This window comes from Canis aureus, chromosome 9, assembly GCF_053574225.1.
Source record: "Canis aureus isolate CA01 chromosome 9, VMU_Caureus_v.1.0, whole genome shotgun sequence".
In the NCBI taxonomy this organism is placed as follows: Eukaryota; Metazoa; Chordata; class Mammalia; order Carnivora; family Canidae; genus Canis; species Canis aureus.
In genome coordinates, this window is record NC_135619.1 from 4,068,355 (window position 1) to 4,090,104 (window position 21,750).

General features: G+C 38.7%; 1 protein-coding gene across 4 annotated transcripts in view; it reads right to left on the reverse strand.

Annotated features, from left to right (window-relative positions):
* Window positions 1-232: 232 nt before the first annotated feature.
* Window positions 233-21,750, reverse strand: part of CATSPERB (catsper channel auxiliary subunit beta) — a 142,651-nt gene continuing 121,133 nt past the window's right edge. For 2 of the 4 annotated variants that reach the window (XM_077908504.1, XM_077908505.1), the window contains exons 22-27: window positions 17,791-17,901; window positions 10,486-10,596; window positions 9,006-9,141; window positions 6,922-7,022; window positions 5,750-5,824; window positions 233-2,137 (exon numbers count right to left, since the gene is read on the reverse strand). In XM_077908504.1, the coding sequence (XP_077764630.1) occupies window positions 1,931-2,137; window positions 5,750-5,824; window positions 6,922-7,022; window positions 9,006-9,141; window positions 10,486-10,596; window positions 17,791-17,901 (741 nt within the window). In that variant the 3' untranslated portion in view covers window positions 233-1,930. The remainder of the gene's footprint in view (window positions 2,138-5,749; window positions 5,825-6,921; window positions 7,023-9,005; window positions 9,142-10,485; window positions 10,597-17,790; window positions 17,902-21,750) is intronic. The other 2 variants (XM_077908506.1, XR_013385799.1) reach the window with 2 other exon arrangements.

Sequence of the window (21,750 nt, forward strand, 5' to 3'; positions counted from 1 at the left end):
TACTAACATACAGAATAACCCCCAGTGCCCGTCACCCATTCACTCCCACCCCCCGCCCTCCTCCCCTTCTACCACCCCTAGTTCCTTTCCCAGAGTTAGCAGTCTTTACGTTCTGTCTCCCTTTCTGATATTTCCCACACATTTCTTCCCCCTTCCCTTATATTCCCTTTCACTATTATTTATATTCCCCAAATGAATGAGAACATATAATGTTTGTCCTTCTCCGACTGGCTTACTTCACTCAGCAAATTTTAATTCCACATGGGGAGACAATAATCTTTTTGGTGCTTATGGACTCTAAGTGTTTGAATCCCTCACAATTTGCCTCTGACTCTATCCTCAACTTCACAAAAACAAGTGATGCTCTGGGAGTCACTACATTATTGTTACTTTGTCACCCAGAAACTGGCAGTCTTACAATAAGGAGGTCTACTGAAAGTTCATGCACAGTGGCCCCTTGGACACTGGCAATTCCAGTGGCTGGCTGGAATATGGGTCCCATGCCATAATGCCCAGGGTACAGGGGTGGTTTCCTGTAGCTACAACACCATCCCTTGGGAGACAAGGGATGGAGAGTGAATGGTTCTTTTTTAAGATTTTGCTTACTAAAACACTACTAGGATTTCTGCTTCCTGTGCCCTCAACTTTGGGCTCTGACAATCAAATGGCCTCTCTAGCTAGTGTAGTAGTGCTTCCACCAGTGAACACAATAATGGTTCCATTGACTCAGAAACCAAGACTGCCATGTAGCCTTTTTTGGGCTCCTGGTGTAGCAGGAAAACATGATCTTCTGGATGTGGAGGCCAAGAAAATTAAGACCATTCCACCTTAAGTTCAGTGTTAGCACAAGTACAGCCATCTCAGGCCCATGTGAATAAGAGCTGAACTTTACCTTACTTCAGTTAAGCCCCATATTAGAATGAGAACAGAGCCCAAGCCAGTGGCAGGAAGTCCCATATCAGAATGTAAACAGAACTTGAGAAATTCCTCCACCCCTTCTGGAGGTCCCCTAGACCAGCCCATAAAACTAAACTGAAACCCACCTCAGGGTCCAAGTCCCTGCTCCGCTGTGTCGGGTATACTTGGACCCAAGCTCGAGCTTGTAAATAAACCCTTGTGTGTTTGCATCGGTGTCAGCTCCTCGGTGGTTTCTCGGATCCGTAATCTTGGGCACAACACTGGACAAGCTGCTTAGCTTCTTTTTATGCTCTCAAAGCATATGCTGCCCCTCATGAGCTTTTCCAAGAGAGTGCAGCTCTTATCTCTGGATGTATTGCCAATCTTCTGACTCTCGGGGGGATGGGTGCTCTGAAGGAGCACACAGAGGTACATCATTTGCAATTCCACATGCCATCTGTAGCTTTGTAAGCTAATACCTTGAGTGGACAGGGTTCTTCCAGCACCCCCATAATGGAGGTCACATTTCCCCCTTTTTAGGCACTACAATCTGGGCTAAAGTTGCTTCAAGAAACCCAAATGGCTTCATCTTTAGTTCCCATGAAGCCTTGCTAGCACACCTGCAGATAAGCCTCCTCCACACCTACCTGTCCCTGGCAGGACCCCATTCTACTCATATTCTCTCTTGAACACAACAAGGCTCACGTGTTCTGATCCCACAGAATAGGCTCCAGTCAATAGAAGCTAAAGAATACAGACGGCTCATTCCACACAGAGATTGGCTATCATTTTACGGTTTTATAAAAGCCTCGAGGAAAATTTCCTATGTAAGTGTTAACATAAGAAACTTTCCACATATTTAGAATAAGAAAATAGAATGGTACACATATTGAAGGATAGCAATTTGAGTTGTAATGGTAATCCTGTAGTAGCTTCTCTTGTTTTCATATTAACATTTAATTATAGTGTTCGAGGAACTGTCTCATAAAACAAATAAACCAAGAGAAAATGGTGATTATCATTTGTTCATGATTCAATTTTCATCTATAAGCCAGCTGACAGTGGCATTTGATATGTTCACTTTGTGTCTCCTCATAAATTTTTGGCACATGTCAGCTGGATGGATGTTACGTATTTGAAATATAAATGTCATAAAAATTAATCCCCCCAGCACTACAGCCGCAGCAACAGCGATCAGTGCATGTCCTGGAAATGGCAATGGTACTTCGTCAACATAAATCTGCAACAGAAAAAGCAAAGTATTTTAGCTTCCTGAATCTAGTCACTGACCACGTGGAATTTTATATGATTTCCATAACAGTGGAGACACTATTGATCAACTTAGCAAACTTCTCAGATACATATAGACCTTCGGCATCCACAAAGCCTAGAAACAATCTCTCGACAATCTGGCAAGTCACGATTTACACACAATACAGAATAAGAATCCTATCCGCTGTCCAATGCCTCCGTGCAAGGACTTTAATGGCAGAGGTAGGCAAGATACTTAAACAGCAGGGAAGAGAGCTGTATTCCATTACAGAGGAATGGACAGAGGGCTGTGGGAACACAGGAAATGCCTAACTGCTGAGGATGACCAGGGAATGGGCTTCCTGGGCTAGATCTCCAAAAGTAAGTGGATTAATAAAAGAGAAGGAGAAGAATGGGCAGTCCGGGAACAGGGAATAGCATGTGCTATTTCAAGCTATCATCTGTGTAGAAAAATCCTCTATGTGCTAACATAGGGAAACTTCTGTTTCCCTCTGTTCAAAATGCTTCCTACACCTGGATGGACAAAAAAAAAAAAAAAAAAAGTTCCTTGAAGAGAGACAGGATTGTTGACAAAGAGGCACAGAGGTGTCTTTTTCTCTGAGACATGAGGGAAGGTTGGGTGCCACTTATGTTCAATGTGGAAGTGGAGGCATCTAGGGGTGCCTGGGGAGCTCAGCCATTGTGTGTGTACCTTTGGCTCAGGGTGTGAACCCGGGATCCTGGGGTCAAGTCTGCATCAGGCACCCTGCAGGGAGCCTGCTTCTCCCTCTGCCTGTGTCTCTGCCCCTCTCTGTGTCTGGATCAACCCCAGAATCATAACAGAGTGTATTCTAGACCCACTGTCCCTTTACTGCCAAAATACGTCAATTTGTATTTCTTGGACACATTCATTTAAATAACCACAGGGGATCCCTGGGTGGTTCAGCAGTTTAGTGTCTGCCTTCAGCCCAGGGCATGATCCTGGGGTCCTGGGATAGAGTCCCACATCGGCCTCCCTGCATGGGGCCTGTTTTTCACCTCTGCCTGAGTCTCTGCCTCTCTCTCTGTGTCTCTCATGAATAAATAAATAAAATCTTTAAAAAAAATAAATAACCACAGTGTAATTACCAAAATCAAGGAATTAACATTGAGACAATGCTGTTACCCAATTTACAGTGTTATTCAAATTTTGTCCATTATAGTGCACAAATATCCCCATTGTTTCAGATACTTTCAAATAAGATTTCAACGGATTTGAGAAACTTCATATTGTTTTTCTATTGTTTCTTAATGATTCTCTTCCTTTACTAACTGTGCAATCACTTCCTATCTTTCTTTTATTCATTTTTTGGTTCCTCCTTCATTCCTGAAGCTTTGTGTCCTTCTGCTGATGCTTCTTTTCAGCCTGAACTTCTTTGTGCATTTTTAACAGGAGGAGTTCTGCCAACAGTGGATTACCTTAGTTTTCCTTCATCTAGATGCTTTTATTTCTCCTTCATTCCTGAAGGATATTTTCACTACATATAGAATTCTGGATTGGTGGTCCTTCCTCCCTACCCAACCCTGGTTCCTAGTACATTAGCGATGCTAGGCAATTTTCTTGTAGCTTTCATAGTATCTGAGGAAAAGTCAAACATCATTCAATTATTGTTCACTTGCATGGTTCTTGTTGTTGTTTTGGCTTCTTTCAAGATTTTTTTTAATCTTTGATTTTTAGTAGTTTGGTTATTGTATGTTTAGACAGGACCTCTATATCTTGTTCTGGATTCACTAAGCTTCTTGAATATGTAAATTTATGTCTTCACCAAATTTGGGATACTTTCAGCCTTTGTTATTTCCTCTTCTCCTCCTCCTTTTCTCCTTCCTCCTCCTCACCCTCCTCCTTCCTCCCATTCTTCCTTCTTCTTCCTTTTTTCTGTATCAATCCCTTTTTGCTATCCTTCATGGACTCTGGGGACATAAAGGTCAGACCTCTTGATACTATCACATAGGTCCCTGAGGCCATTATTTTTAGTCCCTTTTCTTCAGAGTGGATTTCTACTGATTTATTTTCAAATTCACTGACTTTTTTTTTCTCTGCATATATGTTTTGCTAGCCAGTCTATCCAGTGATTTTTAAATTTTAGATATTGTATTTTTCAGTTCTAAAATTTCCATTTGGTTCTTTTTTTATAGCTTCCATTTCTCTGCAGAGAATTTCCCCCTTTCCCCTTTCAGTCATTTCAAAAGAGCACACCTTGACTTCCTGGAGCCTGGTTACCATGGCTAGTTGAAAACATTTGTCTGATCATTTCATTGGCCACATCAATTGCTGATTGCTTTTGCTTTTGAGAATCAATTATATTTTCTTAGTTATTGGCATATTAAGTAATTCTGGATTTTATCCTGGACATCTAAGATGTTTATGTTGTGAGACTCTAGGTCCCATTAAACATTCTCTGGGAAAATGTTGGGGTTTGGGACACCTGGGTGGCTCAGCAGTTGGGCTCCAGCCTTCGGCTCAGCCCTCTGTCTTTGTCTCTTTCTTTCTTTTTGTGTCTCTCATGAATAAATAAATATTTTTTTAAATGTTGGGGTTTTTGTGTGTTTTAGCAATTGGCCACACTGATTGAGATCCGTTCAAGTTATACTTTATTCTCTGTGGTGGCTCAGTGTCCATTTAATATCAAAACTTTGGCTATGTTATTGTGTCTTTCTGGTTCCTTTGTCACTCAAGGGTTATTCCAGACCTTTATAGTGGTGTTTATATTGCAGTTTTATTTTGAAGCCCTTGCTATGCTTCTTTGTTTTTGTTTTTTGGAACGACAATATTTTTGCCAATTTTATTTTATTTTTCAAGTTTTTACTTACACTCCAACTAGTTAACACAAGTTTACAGCAGTATGGATCCATTATTGGGGCTGGCCTTAGGGCAAGGTTGGGATAGAAAAAGGAGAGGGGTGGGAAAAGAAGGAGGAAGGGGAGAGGGAAAGAGGAAGGGTGGGAGGGGAGAGAGAGAGATTTTATTTTTGATACTGTGGTATCCATATTTAATAATTAATGAGTGGTTAATCAGTTTAATCAAATCTTCATTCCTCCTCACCCCACCTCCCCCACAAGTAGCCAATGTCATTATATAAAGAAGAAAATTTGAATTATTGTACATCATGGAGGTAATTTGGGGAGACTGACTTTGGTTCCCGATACTTTTGCATCTTGATAGCTTTTGGTGTATTAAGATTCTACTGTTACAATGAAGATAATCAGGAAGATTGTAATGGAAATTAAAATGTCATAGATATATGTTTCTATGGGAATATGTGGTGAGAGGAAAGGTGGTACAAGTCTGAAAACTGACTTAAATATAGAAGATGGAGAGAGAACAAAAACAAATCCAGGCATTTATTAAAATGCTCCCAGCACTGATGGGTCCTGCTATGTGTCATGCACTCTACCTTCATCATTACTGACAATGTCACTACCACTCTCCAGGATCTCTTGTCTCCAAGCCCTGTCCATCACACAAATTATGCCATTTTCCTCTTTAGTGTCTCTTGCACTGACATTTGTCATGTTACTTCCCCAGCCATCACCCCATCAGTATCTTGTGCATTTACTATACCTGAAATTCTTCAACTAAGTTACAAAAAGTAACCCCTGGAACAACGGACACTCTAAAGTGAAAAAGCTCAGAGCCCTGTGGAGAAAAACATACCCAGTCATTAGCAGCATTGAAACTTATGTTCCTTTAAGTTAAAATATACACTAGGGCCGATTTCTTTATAGATGTTGCATAGAAAAATCCATTCCCCTTCCTAAGTCTCTCAGGCATCCACTTTATATACCAAAATAAAAATGGAGGGAGAAGGACAATAGCTGATACTTCTTTATAGAATGAAGAAACATAAACACAAAACCTAACACGGCCTTGACAAGTAATTTGGGCTAATGTTCATATTCATGGTTTTGATATGTCCACTCACTTTTATGGGCTTTTATAACAATTACCTAGATTATATCAACTTTGTGTTGTCTTCTGATACACAGCTGAAACCAAAAGACATATCTGTGTACATCCAGGTGAAAAATACCAAACCAATTTTTCCCCTAAATTTTGGAAATACCCTTTCTGCCCCACCTTCAAAAATAATCTATTAGTTGTGCCTATCAGCTCAAAAAATAGTAAGTTAATGTTAAATTCAACTTCCAGATACCTTTAGAAATGACAATATCAAGGAAAAGGAAAAATAAACACTCTCCATATACTTTAAAGATGCAATTTCTACCATTGATGGATACCTATGCTTTAAAACTTAAACCAATCTTACTTTAGACATATGTGTTTTGTTTGAATGGATAAAGAAGATGTGGTTTAGGTATACAATGGAATATTCCTCAGCCATTAGAAATGACACCCACCATTTGCTTCGACGTGGATGGAACTGGAGGGTATGATGCTGAGTGAAATGAGTCAATAGGAGAAGGACAAACATTATATGGTCTCACTCATTTGGGGAATGTAAAAAATAGTGAAAGGGAAGGGAGAAGAAGTGTGTGGGAAATATCAGAAAAGGAGACAGAACATAAAGACTCCTAACTCTGGGAAACGAACTAGGGGTAGTGGAAGGGGAGGAGGGCAGGGAGTGGGGGTGAATGGGTGACGGGCACTGAGGGGGGCACTTGACGGGATGAGCGCTGGGTGTTATTCTGTATGTTGGCAAATTGAACACCAATAAAAATAAATTTATTATAAAAAAAAACAAAACAGGAAAAACAAAAATGCTGTCCACTTACCTTTATACTTAAGTTGAGGCCTAAAGGATTATATACTGGAGCATTAAGACGTGATTCTAGGTAATTTTTCAATTTTTTTACATTTTCTGGTACACTGTGTTCTAAAAGCATATGAAGTATAGTTTAAGCACACTTAGGTTATTTTCACATTTTGGATAAAATTTGCTACATACATCGAGATAATGAAGGCTTTCACTCTGTAACATGGCTAAGATACCCCAGACTTTCAGTTCTGCTTGACAACATAGAAAACATATATAGGGAAAATTAGGTCTCATAGCTAACACTGAATCTCCTCAGGGACGCCGTCAAGAAGGACAAGACCTCTGGGATGCCTGGGTGGCTCGGTCAGTTAGGTGTCTGACTCTTGATTTCAGCTCAGGTCATGATCTCAGAAACTGGGAAATTGAGCACTACTCTGGGCTCCAAGCTGGGCATGGAGTCTGCTTCAGATTCTTTCTCTTCCTCTCTGCCAGCCCCTTCCCACCCCCGTTCATGCACTTGTGCACACACACTTTCAAAAAAATAAAAATAAAAAAGGACAAGACCTCTGACCACCTTATTCAGGCTGACCTTTCCTTCTAGCCCTGTGCTCAGGACCAGTCTTAACCTGCACATACTTTGTATCTTTGGCAACGAGATAATTCAAACTTAGCAGTTGCTAAATAATTTTCAAAAGATGGCAGAACATTTTCACAATAAATCCATTTGAATATTTTCTAAAAGATGTGATCAGTTATTCTTGCCTTTCTTATAATTCATAGTGATTGCAGTGGTACAACTGTACATGAGATCTAAGGGGGATAAGGCTCTGATAGTAGAATTTGCCAGTTTCCATAGTGTAAATAGTCTCACCGTGGCTACTTTCAAGCTACGAATGGCTTAACAGTCAGTATACAAATGTTTGAATATTTAATGATCAGTGCTCAAAAGCTGGCAACATTAGATTCTCATACACTACCAGAAAGTCTTGTTAGATTTTCATCTCAAGAATGCATGTACTGTGCAGAGTAAGGCTCCCTGAATACCCAATGTCTGGCTATTTGGTAACATATTAATGGCTGATCAAAATTTCATTAAAATGTATCTATTTATCTGTCTACCTACTGATCAAGCAATTGCCGTGATGTATTTATAAACACAAAATGTGCAGGAAAAATTGTACATTTGAGGTAAAATCAAATTGTGGTAAATTTCATTTTTTTTAAAGATGTGATCATTGATCAATTGATTAACTTTTTAGTTAGGAACATTCCCCACATGGAGCCCTGTGTGGGGCTTGAACTTATGACCCTGAGATCAAGGCCTGAACTGAGGTCAAGAGTCAGATGCTTAACCAGCTGAGCCACCCAGACACTTCAAAGATTTTATTTTTAGGTAACCTCTGCACCCAATGTGGGACTCAAACTTACAACCCCCCAATCAAAAGTCATATGCTCTACTGACTGAGCCAGTCAGGCACCCCTCATTTTTCTTATTTAAAAAAATTTCCACATCTTTTAAATTATTTTACCATAGAATTTTGAAGAAACTTTGCTCATATAATTAAAAGATAATTTTTTTAAGTTTTTTTTTTTTTTTTTTACTTAAGTAATCTCTACACCCAATGTGAAGCTTGAACTCATGGCCCTGAGATCAAGAGTTGCACACTCTTCCAACTGAGCCAGCCTGGTGCCCTAGAAGACAGACTCTATAGGCTATCTGGCCACATCTTTTGGAACTTCCTCTGTAACATTGCAAAAGCAATCAAAAGAGACACGAGACCAACATGTAGCACAAATTCAATCATCTTTTGCTATTCATCTACAAAATGGATTTCAAATTCTTCAAAAATGCTTTTATGCCATGAAATCCAGGGCACTGAAAGTAATAATGAAATATGTGAGAGACAAGAGAAGGAGAGTGAACAGCAGTGTACCAGTGGATCCAAATTCTTCTCCAAAGAGGGGCACATGGGAGGCTCAGCCAGTTAGGCCTCCAACTCTTGGTTGTTCCTTGTGTAAACAGGTTTTATAAGCCACTTACCTAGGTAATAACAACATTACTTATAAGACAAAACAGCCATAGAAGAAAGCAAACCCTACTTAGTTTCCAGTTTTCCCTCCTGTTCACTTCAGTTACGGTCACCAGATAAGGAGTTTCCACTGGGATATGTCCATCCTCGCTGTAAATTTCCAAAGACACTGGATACTGTGTAACTGGAAACTTAAATCGAGGAACCTAAAGTGCAAATTCCAAGAATGAACATCAATTTGGAAAATTCAAGACTAATTTCAATTCCTCTGTAAAAAAAAGTATTGAATAGATATGCATCACCCAAGAGTTTGGTCTTCCTAAATGACATGTGCCTCTTAGGCGTTCCACCTTCTCAGAACATGAGAAGCAATCTTACAGTAGAATCAAAAGTAATACACAATTAGTGTGGTAACAAAATTTGTAATTTTCTATTGGCCTTTTTCAGGAGTTTGCTATGATGACATTCACACTTTTTTGGCTAACTCATATCTCATAGGGTGCTGCATGAATTGGATCCTGCCCAGCTCCCTTATACCTCTCTCCTGGCCAGTCAGGATCTTTTCAGCCATGTTCTTGAAACTCAGGCTCTGGAGTCAGAGGTCAAATCCAGCTCTCTCACATACTAACGATTTGATCTTTGGCAAATTTACCTACCTCTAATTAAATGAGACAAACCATGGAGCATGCTCAGAGCTGTGTTTCATAGACAGTAAATGCTCAAGAAACATTACTGTAATTCAGAAAGGGGAGAGTTGTAGGGGTGTGTATAATAGCCCTCACAGTTCATTGAATGCTAACTCTATGCCTCATATGGTATTAAATGATTTTATCTTTATATAGAGGATTTTATTTTAAAAAATAAACAACTTTACTTTGAAAAGCCTTTATATGGAAATAAAAATCACTTAATACAATGCTATATATGTATATATACAGAGTCTGTAATGCTATTATATAGTCTTACAAGACCTTGAAATAGACCTACTTGAAAGTTATATTAAGTGTACATTTAAGTTAGTAACACAAACACCAATAATCCATTTAATACACTTTTGAATGCTTTGAGAGACTAACAGAATATTTGACACAGAATCCTTTCTCTTAACCAACATACTCTCCTGTCCTCTATTTTGTCACTACTACCAGACTCAGCTTCTTGATTACAAGGACTTCAACTTCTACATTCCCACCACTGATACACATTAGACACTCAATAAATTTTTTATGAATCAATATCCATCATAAACTAGTACAGTGTATGACAGGTTACAGATTGTTTCCACAGAGATATGGGCACATGTGTCTATGAGAATCCTGTGAGGTGGGCAGTGTGGTGCAGCCATTATCCTGTTTTGCAGGAATGGTTCATTACCTTGGTTAGGGACATTTAAATCCAGATCTTTCTAGCTCTGTGTCTTATTATTTGGTTCTATGTCATAATAAGATGCTCTTTCTATGTCTCATCTTTCATTTTAAATGAAAATGCACACTTCGAAATCTTATAAATATGAAAGCACTTTGTTTCTAGGCAGTTAAAAATTACCTTACCTTTTCTCTGCAATCTGAGAAAGCAACAGCATGTGAAAACTTCTGATCATTTGTGCAATTACACTCCTCCCGAGTGGACATGTTAGCGCACTGTTTGAATTTACCAGATCTCTGTAAATAGAATATAGGCTGACTTGCTTTTCTTGTGGCAGGATTTCTGCAAACTGAGTAAATGTCGACTAAATATTTGTTTCCTGAATTAATAAAATCCCCAAGATGCTAAGAGGGGGAAAGATGCCATTAATAATGGAGTAAAATTACAGTATTTCTGAATTCTGTCTCCTTGCTTGGCCATTTGAATTCAAGTGTCAGCTGCTTGCCGGGTTGACTATCAACATGTGTGGGACCTACTGAGCCTGTGTCTTTCTGAAGGCAGCACACCAGAGCCCTCAGATTCCCTGTCCTGGGCGCCTCCCATCACATGAAAACAGAGACCTCGACATGATGCGACAGGGCTGTGGGCTCTCTGGAACACTCTCCAAGTCTACTGTTTCTCACTTGCCTTTCTTTGTGGCGTTCACCTATCATTTAAAAATCTCCATTATAATTATCCATTTGTCATTCATTTCTTACTTGATCACTGTTCTAACAGTAATTGGCTTTTGATTTTGATAATCAATTCTATTTTTTAAAAAATATCATTCCCCCTTTACTTCTTTTTAGGATTACCATCCCCCAGCTTCTTCTTTTTTTTTTCTTCTTCTCTTTCCTGAGACAAAACTCACCACTTTAACCATTTTCAAGTGTGCTATTTGGTGAGTTTCACTACATGTGCCATGTTGTCTGCTAATTCCAGAACATTCTCATCACCCCAAATGGAAACCCTGTATCCACGAATAGTTACTCCATACTGGGGCTCCTGCTTGGCTTGGTCGGTGGAGCAGGTGACTCTTGATCTCAGGACTGTGAGTTCACATCCCATGTTGGGTGTAGAGATTGCTTGAAAATAAAATCTTTAAAAAATAGTTCTCTTCATTTCCCTCTTCCCCTTCTCCCAACCCATGTATGCATTCTATTTTCCATTTGTATGAATTTTCCTATTCCCAACACCTTATATAAGTGGAAATATACAATATTTGACCTTTTGTGTCTGTTTTCTTTTGCTCACATGTTGTTTTGTTTTTATTCATGAGAGACACACACAGAGAGAAACAGAGACACAGGCAGGGGGAGAAGCATGCTCTATGCAGGGAGCCTGATGCGGGACTCGATTGCAGGACTCCGGGGTCACACCCTGAGCTGAAGGCAGATGCTCACCCTTAGCCACCCAGGTGTCCCTCAAATGTTATTTTTGAGGGTTATCCATGTGGTAACATGCAGCAGTACTTCATTCCTTTTTACGACCAAGTAATATTCTATTGTGCAGATATTGCCTATTTTGTTTATCTATTCATTGCTTAATGGATAATTGGTTGTTTCCTCTTTTTGGCTGTTATGAAAAACGCTGTTATAAATTTTGTTTGAACATACATTTTCAATTTTTTTAGATATATATCTAAGAATAAAATTGCTGGGTTGTACAGTCATTCTATATGTTTAACTTTCTGAAGAACTTCCAAAATGTTTGCCACAACAGCTGCACTATTTTATACTCCTGACAGCAATGGATGAGGGTTCTAATGTCTCCATATCCTCACCAATATTTGTTATTTCCCATTAAAATCAATGAGATTTTGATTTACATTTACATAATGACTAATGATATTGAGCATCTTTCATGGGCTTGTTGGCCATCTGTGTATCTTTGGAGAACTATTTAGAAACTTCATCTATTTCTAACTGGGTAGTTTGTCTCTTTGGTGTGGAGTTGTAAGAGATCTTGAGATAGTCTGGATATTAGAGTCTTATCAGATATATGATTTGCAGATATTTTCTCCCATTCAGTGATGTCTTCTCACTTTCTTGACAGTGTCCTTTCATATACATACACAAGTTTTTAGTTTTGCTGAAGTTCAATTTATTTATTTCTCTGTCACTGTTTGTGCTTTAGGGTCATATTTAACAAATCACCACCTTAATCAAAGAGACAAAGATATACACTTATACTGCCTTATAAGAATTTTATATTTTAGTTCTTACATTTAGGTTTTCAATCAATTTTCAGTTAATTTTTGTGTATAGTGCAAGACAGGTGTCCAACTTCATAGTATTAAATATAGATATCCAGTTGTCCTGGCACCATTTGTTGAAAAACCTATTCTCTCTCCTTTGAGTGGCCTTGCCACATATGTCAAAACTCAACTGACCATATGGGCTCTTTATTTTATTCCATTGATAAATATGTCCATCCTTATGCCATTATCACACTCTTTTGATTACTATGTGTTTTTTTTACGATTTTATTTATTTGAGGGAGAAAGTGATAGAGCACAGGCAGAGGGAGGGGCAGAGGGAAAGGAAGAAGCAGACTCATCACTGAGCAGGGAGCTCGACACGAACTCGATTCCAGGACCTTGGGATCATGACCTGAGCCAAAGGCAGACACTTAACTGACTGAACCACCAAGATGCCCGATTACTATGGTTTCATAGTAAGTTATTATGTTATATATAACTTATAATATCATGTCACCTGTAAATAGAGATAACTTTACTACTTCCTTTCCAATCTGGATGTTTTTTTCATTTCTTTTCTTTGCCTAGTTGCCCTGGTCCAATACTGAATAAAAGGGGCATGAGCTTTGTCTTGTTCTTGATTTTATGGGAAAAGCTGTTCATCTTTCAGCACTAAGTATGATGATAGCAGTGGGTAATTCATAGATGCCCTTTATCAGGTTGAGGAAGTTTCCCTTTATTACTAGTTTGTTGAGTGCTTTTCTCATAAAATGTTGGATTTTGTCAAAAGCCTTTTCTGCATCAGTTGAGATGACCACGTGTATGTGCTATTAATGTGATGCATAACAGTGATGGATTTCTTATGTTAGGCCACCTTTGTGTGCCTGGGACAAATCTCCACTTGGTCATGGCATATGATCCTTTTCTGATGCTGTTGAATTTCGTTTGCTAGTATTGTTGTGGGGTTTTTTTGTCTCTATATTCATAAGGCATATTGGTTTGTAATTTTCTTGCAATGTCTTTATCTGGCTTTAGTATCAGGATAATGCTGGCCTCTTAGAATCAGTTAGGAACTCTTCTAGTTCTTTAGGAAAAGTTTGAGAACTATTGGTGTTAAATTTTCTTTAGGGATGCCTGGGTGGCTCAGTGGTTGAGTATCTGCCTTTGGTTCAGGGCATGATCCCAGGGTCCTGGGATCGAGTCTCACATAAGGCTCCTCACAGGGAGCCTTCTTCTCCCTCTGCCTGTGTCTCTGGCTCTCTCTCTCTCTCTCTTTCTCTCTCTCTCTCTCTCTCTCTGTGGCTCTCATGAATAAATAAATAAAATCTTAAAATTTTTTTTTCTTTAAATGTTTGGTGGAATTCACCAATGTAGCCATCTGATCTTTGTTGGGAGGTTTTTGATTACTAACTGACTCAATCTCTCTACTTGTTTTAGGATTACTGAGACTTTCTATTTCATTTTCAGTCACTTTAGGTAATTTATGTTTTTCCATGAACGTTTCCATCTCATCTAAGTATCCAATTTGTTGACACAGAATTGTTCATAATTCCCATATATCATATATACAGTAAAATAAACAGCAATATCCCATGTCCATTTCTGATTGTAGTTGTCTTTTCTTTTTCTTCTTGTCTATCTAAAGGTTTGTAAATTTTGTTGATATTTTCAAAGAACCAACTTTTGGTTTTATTATTCTTGTTACTGTTCTTCAATTCTCTTCTTTAGGGACACCTGGGTGGCGTTTATTTTTTATTATCATCTTTATTCATCTCCACTCTAATCTTTATTATTTCCTTCCATCTGCTTACTTCCATCTGCTTACTGTATTATATTAATTACCTTTTTTAATCTATAGGAGGACAAATCTCTCATTCATTTTCTGTTCTTCAAATTATTTTCTTTTTCAGTAAACTTTATTGTTTTTAAAGATTTTATGTATTTATTCGTGAGAGACACAGAGAGGCAGAGACACAGGCAGAGGGAGAAGCAGGCTCCCTGCGGGGAGCCCAATGTGGGACTTGATCTCAGGACCCCAGGATCACGCCCTGAGCCCAAGGCACATGCTCCACTTTGAGCCACTCAGGTGCCCTTAGAATGAACTTTAGAATAAGCCCATTGTGTTCCCTCAAACATATCCTGTTGGGGTTTTGATTGTAATTGCACTAATTTTATAGATTAATCTGGAGAGAGCTGAGCTTTATTATGGTGAAGCATCCCATCAGAAACATGAGACTTCTCTCAATTTAAGGTGTTTTTCATATGCCTCAGCTAAAAAATATATTTTTTTCCATACCTGTCTTGCACATATTTTTAGATTAAATTCTACATCTATCATTATATGCAAATGAAGAATGGGTTGTTTTCCATTTTTACTTCTAATTAGTTATTGCAGATATAAAGGAACACTACTGATTTTTCTTTGTGATCTTATATCCATTGGGCTGCATTACTTATAATTATTTTGAGTTTTAGTAGTTTGTCAGTTGTTTCTTCCATATTTTCAAGTAAGTAATTACATGTGGGAATGATGAGTTTTGTCTCTTTCTAATATTTATACTTTATTTACTTTTGTCCCATTGGCTCAGTTTGACTTTACAGAACAAAGTAAAATAGAAGTATTAAAGCCTGAATGCTTCTAATATTTGATTTTATATGTTTGTTAAATATTTCTCACAGATTTTATTTATTAGATTTGGTAGTATCACTTCTATTTCTGTTTTACAGAAGCTAATTCAGAGATGAATGTTAAATGGTATCAAACATGTTTTAAGCCTTCTGTTGAGATTATTTTTCCTAATTATTTTAGCATGTTTCATATGCTCCAACTTTCTCACATTGGAGAAAGTCCTGAAATACCACAGCGTTAGTATATCCATGCATTTGACTTGCTGGTAGTTTAGTTAGGATTTTTTTCACAAGTCAGACTAGACAGAGGTCAACTTAAGGGGTAAATTGAAGACATATGTGTGTATGCATATACTTTTCTTTTTTGCTTTTTCTTTTTAAATTTGAATTTTAATGATTTAAAGTTATAGAATATAGACTGTAGTAAGCCTTTTTGGAATTCATTAAGACTTTATTACAAAATAAGTAGTCACTTTGTATGGCTGTTCCATGTGGACTGAAAGGAATGTGTATTCTCTGTTGTATACGACCCCACTCACTGTGCTCCAGGCTTCCTGGCTTTCCCGAGTCATGGAGCGCTGTCTCATGACTGCCCTGGTGAGAGTACCTCCTTGCCTAGGATGCTCTTTTTCTCTCCTCTATACCCTCTCACTCTGACTTTCTCCTTCTTTTTTGGCTCACCCCTGTTTATCTTCAGTGTGACTCCCTTGGACTAGGTTATATAACCCTGATCAACAGTCATAGTGTGTGTTTTGTGTCTGTATCTACTACGTGTCTATCTTAAACTTAAGAGCAAGTAAGGATTAACTGGGAGGTTTTTTTAATGCAAATTTCAGGACTGCACTATAGTTTCTGATTCAGAAGCTGTGTGTATGTTAGTAAATTGAACACCAATAAAAAATAAATTTAAAAAAAAAGAAGCTGTGAGGTACAATTGAGAAGGCTGCATTGTAGAAATATTCCTGATAATTCTGCTCTGGGTTATGCACAGTCATACTGTTCATAAATAGTTTCTAATTTGTACAACTTTTTGTTTAGTTCCTATCCTCCTCCATTACAGTGAAGACAAATATTTGTCGTTTCTAATAGCTGAGTAATATTCCATTGTATTGTGTCTTGTAAAAAAAGGTAAGCTACATTAAGTCGAGGTTGTTGTTGTTTTGAAAACTATTTTCTTCTCTGCTGCATCTTTAGTATCTAAAACAGTGCCAGACATAGGAGTGCTTTAAGACCACTGTATGTTGGCAAATTGAACACCAATAAAATATAAATGTATAAAAAAAAGACACAATAAAAGAAATGAGTAAAATCTGTAAATCATAATCAGTGCAATGAAGAATAATAAGGGATAGAAGGGGGACAGGGAGTGGATAACACTGGGGGTGAGGCTTCTGATTCTAAATAGAGTGGTCAAAACAGGCCTCACAGTGATGGCGATATTTAAGCAAAGACCCGAAGACAATGACAATGTCTGCTCAAGGTGCCATTTGGCAGAAGAGCATTCCAGACAGAGGAATTTCTTTAGTTGCCAAATCCTTGAGCTGGAGATATGTCTGGCATATTTGAAGAACTACATGGAGGCCAGTGTGGCTGGAGCAGATTAACCCAGGGGAAATCAGGTCAGAGGGAATGCCAACACCAAATCATTGAGGACCTAGTAGACCATTGCAAGAATTTGGCTTTTGCTCTGAATTCCAAGAGATGACAAGGGAGAGTTTTGAACACAAAGAAACAAGCATTTTATGTCTTTTTTTATGTGTGTGTGCGCACACAATGCATATGCACATGTAGTAGATGTGAATGTTGTGCATGTCTACAGGCAGGTAGGTGTTTTCTTCTGGAGAGAGATTCCACAGGCATCTGTGAGGTTTCCTCAAGAAGCTACCCCATCATGTACTCTCCCTGTGAACCTCATGGTTTCTCTGTTCTTTCTATCTTGTTCACTCCACCCTCCAGAGAGGCAGAGTGCTGCTGGTCTTGGTTGTTTCCTAAACCTTGGCAGGAGTTTAAATGTGCTGTGTTCGATCAGATAGTCTTCTTTTCTTTAGGACACCATTCGTTTCACTGGACTGGAGATGTGAGTTGGGTCTTGGGACTCCATTCATTTGAGAAGAGATGCTCTCACCCCACTTATTCCCTTTGAAATCCAAAGGGGAACCAGGGAGACATCAGGAGAAAGTGGTCCATTTAGAGTTCTTGCTCTGAAACCATATGCAGAGGTAGCAGTAAGAGGAGAGGGGGCTAATGGGGTGCCTGGGTGGCTCAGTCAGTTAGGCATCTGACTTTGACTCAGGTCATGATCTCAGGGTACTGGGATAGAGCCCCGTGTTGGGCTCCCTGCTCAGTGGGAAGCCTGCTTCTCCCTCTCCCCCCACTTGTGTTCAATCTCTCTCAAGTAAATAAATAAAATCTTAAAGAAAAGAGGAGAGGGGTCTAAAGGAGGAGGAGGAACAGGGTAGTAGGAGTAGTAATATGTCCACATAACCTGACATATCAGGGCAGATGCAAAATTGTTATGAATGAACCTTCTCACTGAATCCCTGCAGCTAGGTCCATCTGTAATTTCACTGACTGACTTTTGAATTCAAATAAGTACTGCTTTATATGCTCAAAAATGATTTACCTTTGACTTAGGAAATAGATTTCTTGGTATAGGTTTGCTAGGATCCACATGGTAAAAATTATCTGTGAGTGGAATAGCAATTCCCATATTAGATGGAGGCCTGTAATTTACCTGTAAGTGATGAAGCAAAGAAAACAGGTAATTCACAACTATTTACTAAGTCTTCAACTTAAAAATCTTGACTTTCCACAAAAGGACTCAAAGCAAATATTTCATTTTTAGTTCCAGGCATAAATTTCTCTTCTCCCTGCAGTCCCTACACCTTATTTTTCTGGGATTCCAACAACCTTAGCCCAAGGCAATATAATTGCTTGGAACTTGTAAATACAGGTGAAAAAAAATTTTTAGTATGCAAAATAGCTACCATAATGTAAATGCAAGAAAGTTTCAACACCTTAGAAAAAGTCTTAGTGATGTATTTAACAAATAAATCTTCAAGTTTGGTTAGTTGCTTTTTTCTTTTTCTTTTTTTAATAATTTTTTATTGGTGTTCAATTTGCCAACATATAGAATAACACCAAGTGCTCATCCCATCAAGTACCCCCTTAAGTGCCAGTCATCCAGTCACCCCCACCCCCCGCCCACCTCCCTTTCTACAACCCCTTGTTCATTTCCCAGAGTTAGGAGTCTCTCATGTTCTGTCTCCCTTTCTGATATTTCCCACTCATTCTTTCTCCTTTTCCCTTTATTTCCATTCACTATTTTTTATATTCACCAGTGAATGAGACCATATAATGTTTGTCCTTCTCCAATTGACTTATTTCACTCAGCATAATACCCTCCAGTTCCATCCACATTGAAAAAAATGGTGGGTATTTGTCATTTCTAATGGCTGAGGAATATTCCATTGTATACATAAACCACATCTTCTTTATCCATTCATCTTTCGATGGACACCGAGGCTCCTTCCACAGTTTGGCTATTGTGGACATTGCTGCTAGAAACATCAGTGTGCAGGTGTCCCGGCGTTTCACTGCATCTGAATCTTTGGGGTAAATCCCCAGCAGTGCAATTGCTGGGTCGTAGGGCAGGTCTATTTTTAACTCTTTGAGGAACCTCCACACAATTTTCCAGAGTGGCTGCACCAGTTCACATTCCCACCAACAGTGTAAGAGGGTTCCCTTTTCTCCGCATCCTCTCCAACATTTGTGGTTTCCTGCCTTGTTAATTTTCCCCATTCTCACTGGTGTGAAGTGGTATCTCATTGTGGTTTTGATTTGTATTTCCTTGATGGCAAGTGATACAGAGCATTTTCTCATGTGCATGTTGGCCATGTCTATGTCTGCCTCTGTGAGATTTCTCTTCATGTCTTTTGCCCATTTCATGATTGGATTGTTTGTTTCTTTGCTATTGGTTTAATAAGTTCTTTATAGATCTTGGAAACTAGCCCTTTATCTGATATGTCATTTGCAAATATCTTCTCCCATTCTGTAGGTTGTCTTTGAGTTTTGTTGACTGTATCCTTTGCTGTGCAAAAGCTTCTTATCTTGATGAAGTCCCAATAGTTCATTTTGCTTTTGTTTCTCTTGCCTTCATGGATGTATCTTGCAAGAGGTTGCTGTGGCCAAAATCAAAAAGGGTGTTTCCAGTGTTCTCCTCCAGGAGTTTCATGGAATCTTGTTTCACATTTAGATCTTTCATCCATTTGAGTTTATCTTTGTGTATGGTTTAAGAGAATGGTCCAGTTTCATTCTTCTGCATGTGGATGTCCAATTCTCCCAGCACCATTTATTCAAGAGACAGTCTTTTTTCCCGGTGGATAGTCTTTCCTCCTTTATCGAATATTAGTTGACCACAGAGTTGAGGGGCCATTTCTAGGTTCTCTATTCTGTTCCATTGATCTATGAGTCTGTTTTTGTGCCAGTACCACACTGTCTTGATGACCACAGCTTTGTAGTACAACCTGAAATCTGGCATTGTGATGCCCCCAGCTATGGTTTTCTTTTTTAAAATTCGCCTGGCTATTCGGGGTCTTTTCTGATTCCACACAAGATGATTTGTTCCAACTCTCTGAAGAAAGTCCATGGTGTTTTGATAGGGATTGCATTAAACGTGTAAATTGCCCTGGGTAACATTGACATTTTCACTATATTAATTCTTCCAGTCCATGAGCATGGAGTATTTTTCCATCTTTTTGTGTCTTCCTCAATTTCTTTCATAAGTGTTCTGTAGTTTTTAGGGTATAGATCCTTTACCTCTTTGGCTAGGTTTATTCCTAGGTATCTTATGCTTTTGGGTGCAATTGTAAATGGGATTGACTCCTTAATTTCTCTTTCAGCCTCATTGTTAGTGTATAGAAATGCCACTGACTTCTGGGCATTGATTTTGTATCCTGCCACACTGCCAAATTGCTGTATGAGTTCTAGCAATCTTGGGTTGGACGCTTTTGGGTTTTCTAGGTAGAGTATCATGTCATCGGCGAAGAGGGAGAGTTTGACTTCTTCTTTGCCAATTTGAATGCCTTTAATGTCTTTTTGTTGCCTGATTGCTAAGGATAGGACTTCTAGTACTATGTTGAATCGCAGGGATGTGAGTGGACATCCCTGTAGAGTTCCTGATCTTAGGGGAAAGGCTCCCAGTGTTTCCCCATTGAGAATGATATTTGCTGTGGGCTTTTCATAGTGGCTTTTAAGAAGTGGTTTTTAAGATGCTGAGGAATGTTCCCTCATCCCTACACTCTGAAGAGTTTTGACCAGGAATGGATGCTGTATTTTGTCAAACGCTTTCTCTGCATCTATTGAGAGGATCATATGGTCTTGGTTTTTCTTTTGCTGATATGATGAATCACATTGATTGTTTTACGTGTGTTGAACCAGCCTTGCATCCTGGGGATAATCCCACTTGGTCATGGTGAAAAATCTTCTTAATGCATTGCTGGATCCTATTGGCTAGTATCTTGTTGAGAATTTTTGCATCCATGTTCATCAGGGATTTTGGTCTGTAATTCTCCTTTTTGGTGAGGTCTTTGTCTGGTTTTGGAATTAAGGTGATGCTTCCCTCATAGAAGGAGTTTGGAAGTAGTCCATCTCTTTCTATCTTTCCAAACAGCTCTAGTAGAATAGGTATGGTTTCTTCTTTAAACGTTTGATAGAATTCCCCTGGGAAGCCATCTGGCCCTGGACTTTTGTGTCTTGGGAGGTTTTTGATGACAGATTCAATTTCCTCCCTGGTGATTGGCCTGTTCAGGTTTTCTATTTCTTCCTGTTCCAGTTTTGGTAGTTTTTGGTTTCCAGAAATGTGTCCATTTCTTCTAGCTTGCCTAATTTATTGGCGTATAGCTGTTCATAATATGTTTTTAAAATCGTTTGTATTTCCTTGGTGTTGGTAGTGATCTCTCCTTTCTCATTCATGATTTTATTAATTTGAGTCTTTTCTCTCTTCTTTTTAATAAGGCTGGCTAATGGTCTATCTATCTTATTAATTCTCTCAAAGAACCAACTCCTGGTTTTGTTGATCTGTTCCACAGTTCTTCTGGTCTCTATTTCATTGAGCTCTGCTCGAATCTTGATTAACTCTTTTTTCTGCTCGATGTCGGTTTTATTTGCTGTTCTTTCTTCAGTTCCTTTAGGTGCGAGGTTAGCTTGTGTATTTGGGGTTTTGCCAATTTTTTGAGGGATGCTGGTATTGCGATGTATTCCCCTCTTAGGGCCACTTTTGTTGTATCCTAAAGATTTTTAATGGTTGTATCTTCATTCTCATTAGTTTCCATAATCTTTTTACTTCTTCTCTAATTTCCTGGTTGACCCTTTGATCTTTTAGCAGCATGGTCCTTAACCTCCACGTGTTTGAAATCCTTCCAAATTGTTCTTGTGATTTAGTTCTAATTTCAAAGAATTATGGTCTGAAAATATGCAGGGGACAATCCCAATCTTTTGGTATCCTTTAAGACCTGATTTGTGACCCAGTATGTGGTCTACTCTAGAGAAAGTTCCATGTAGACTTGAGAAGAATGTGTATTCA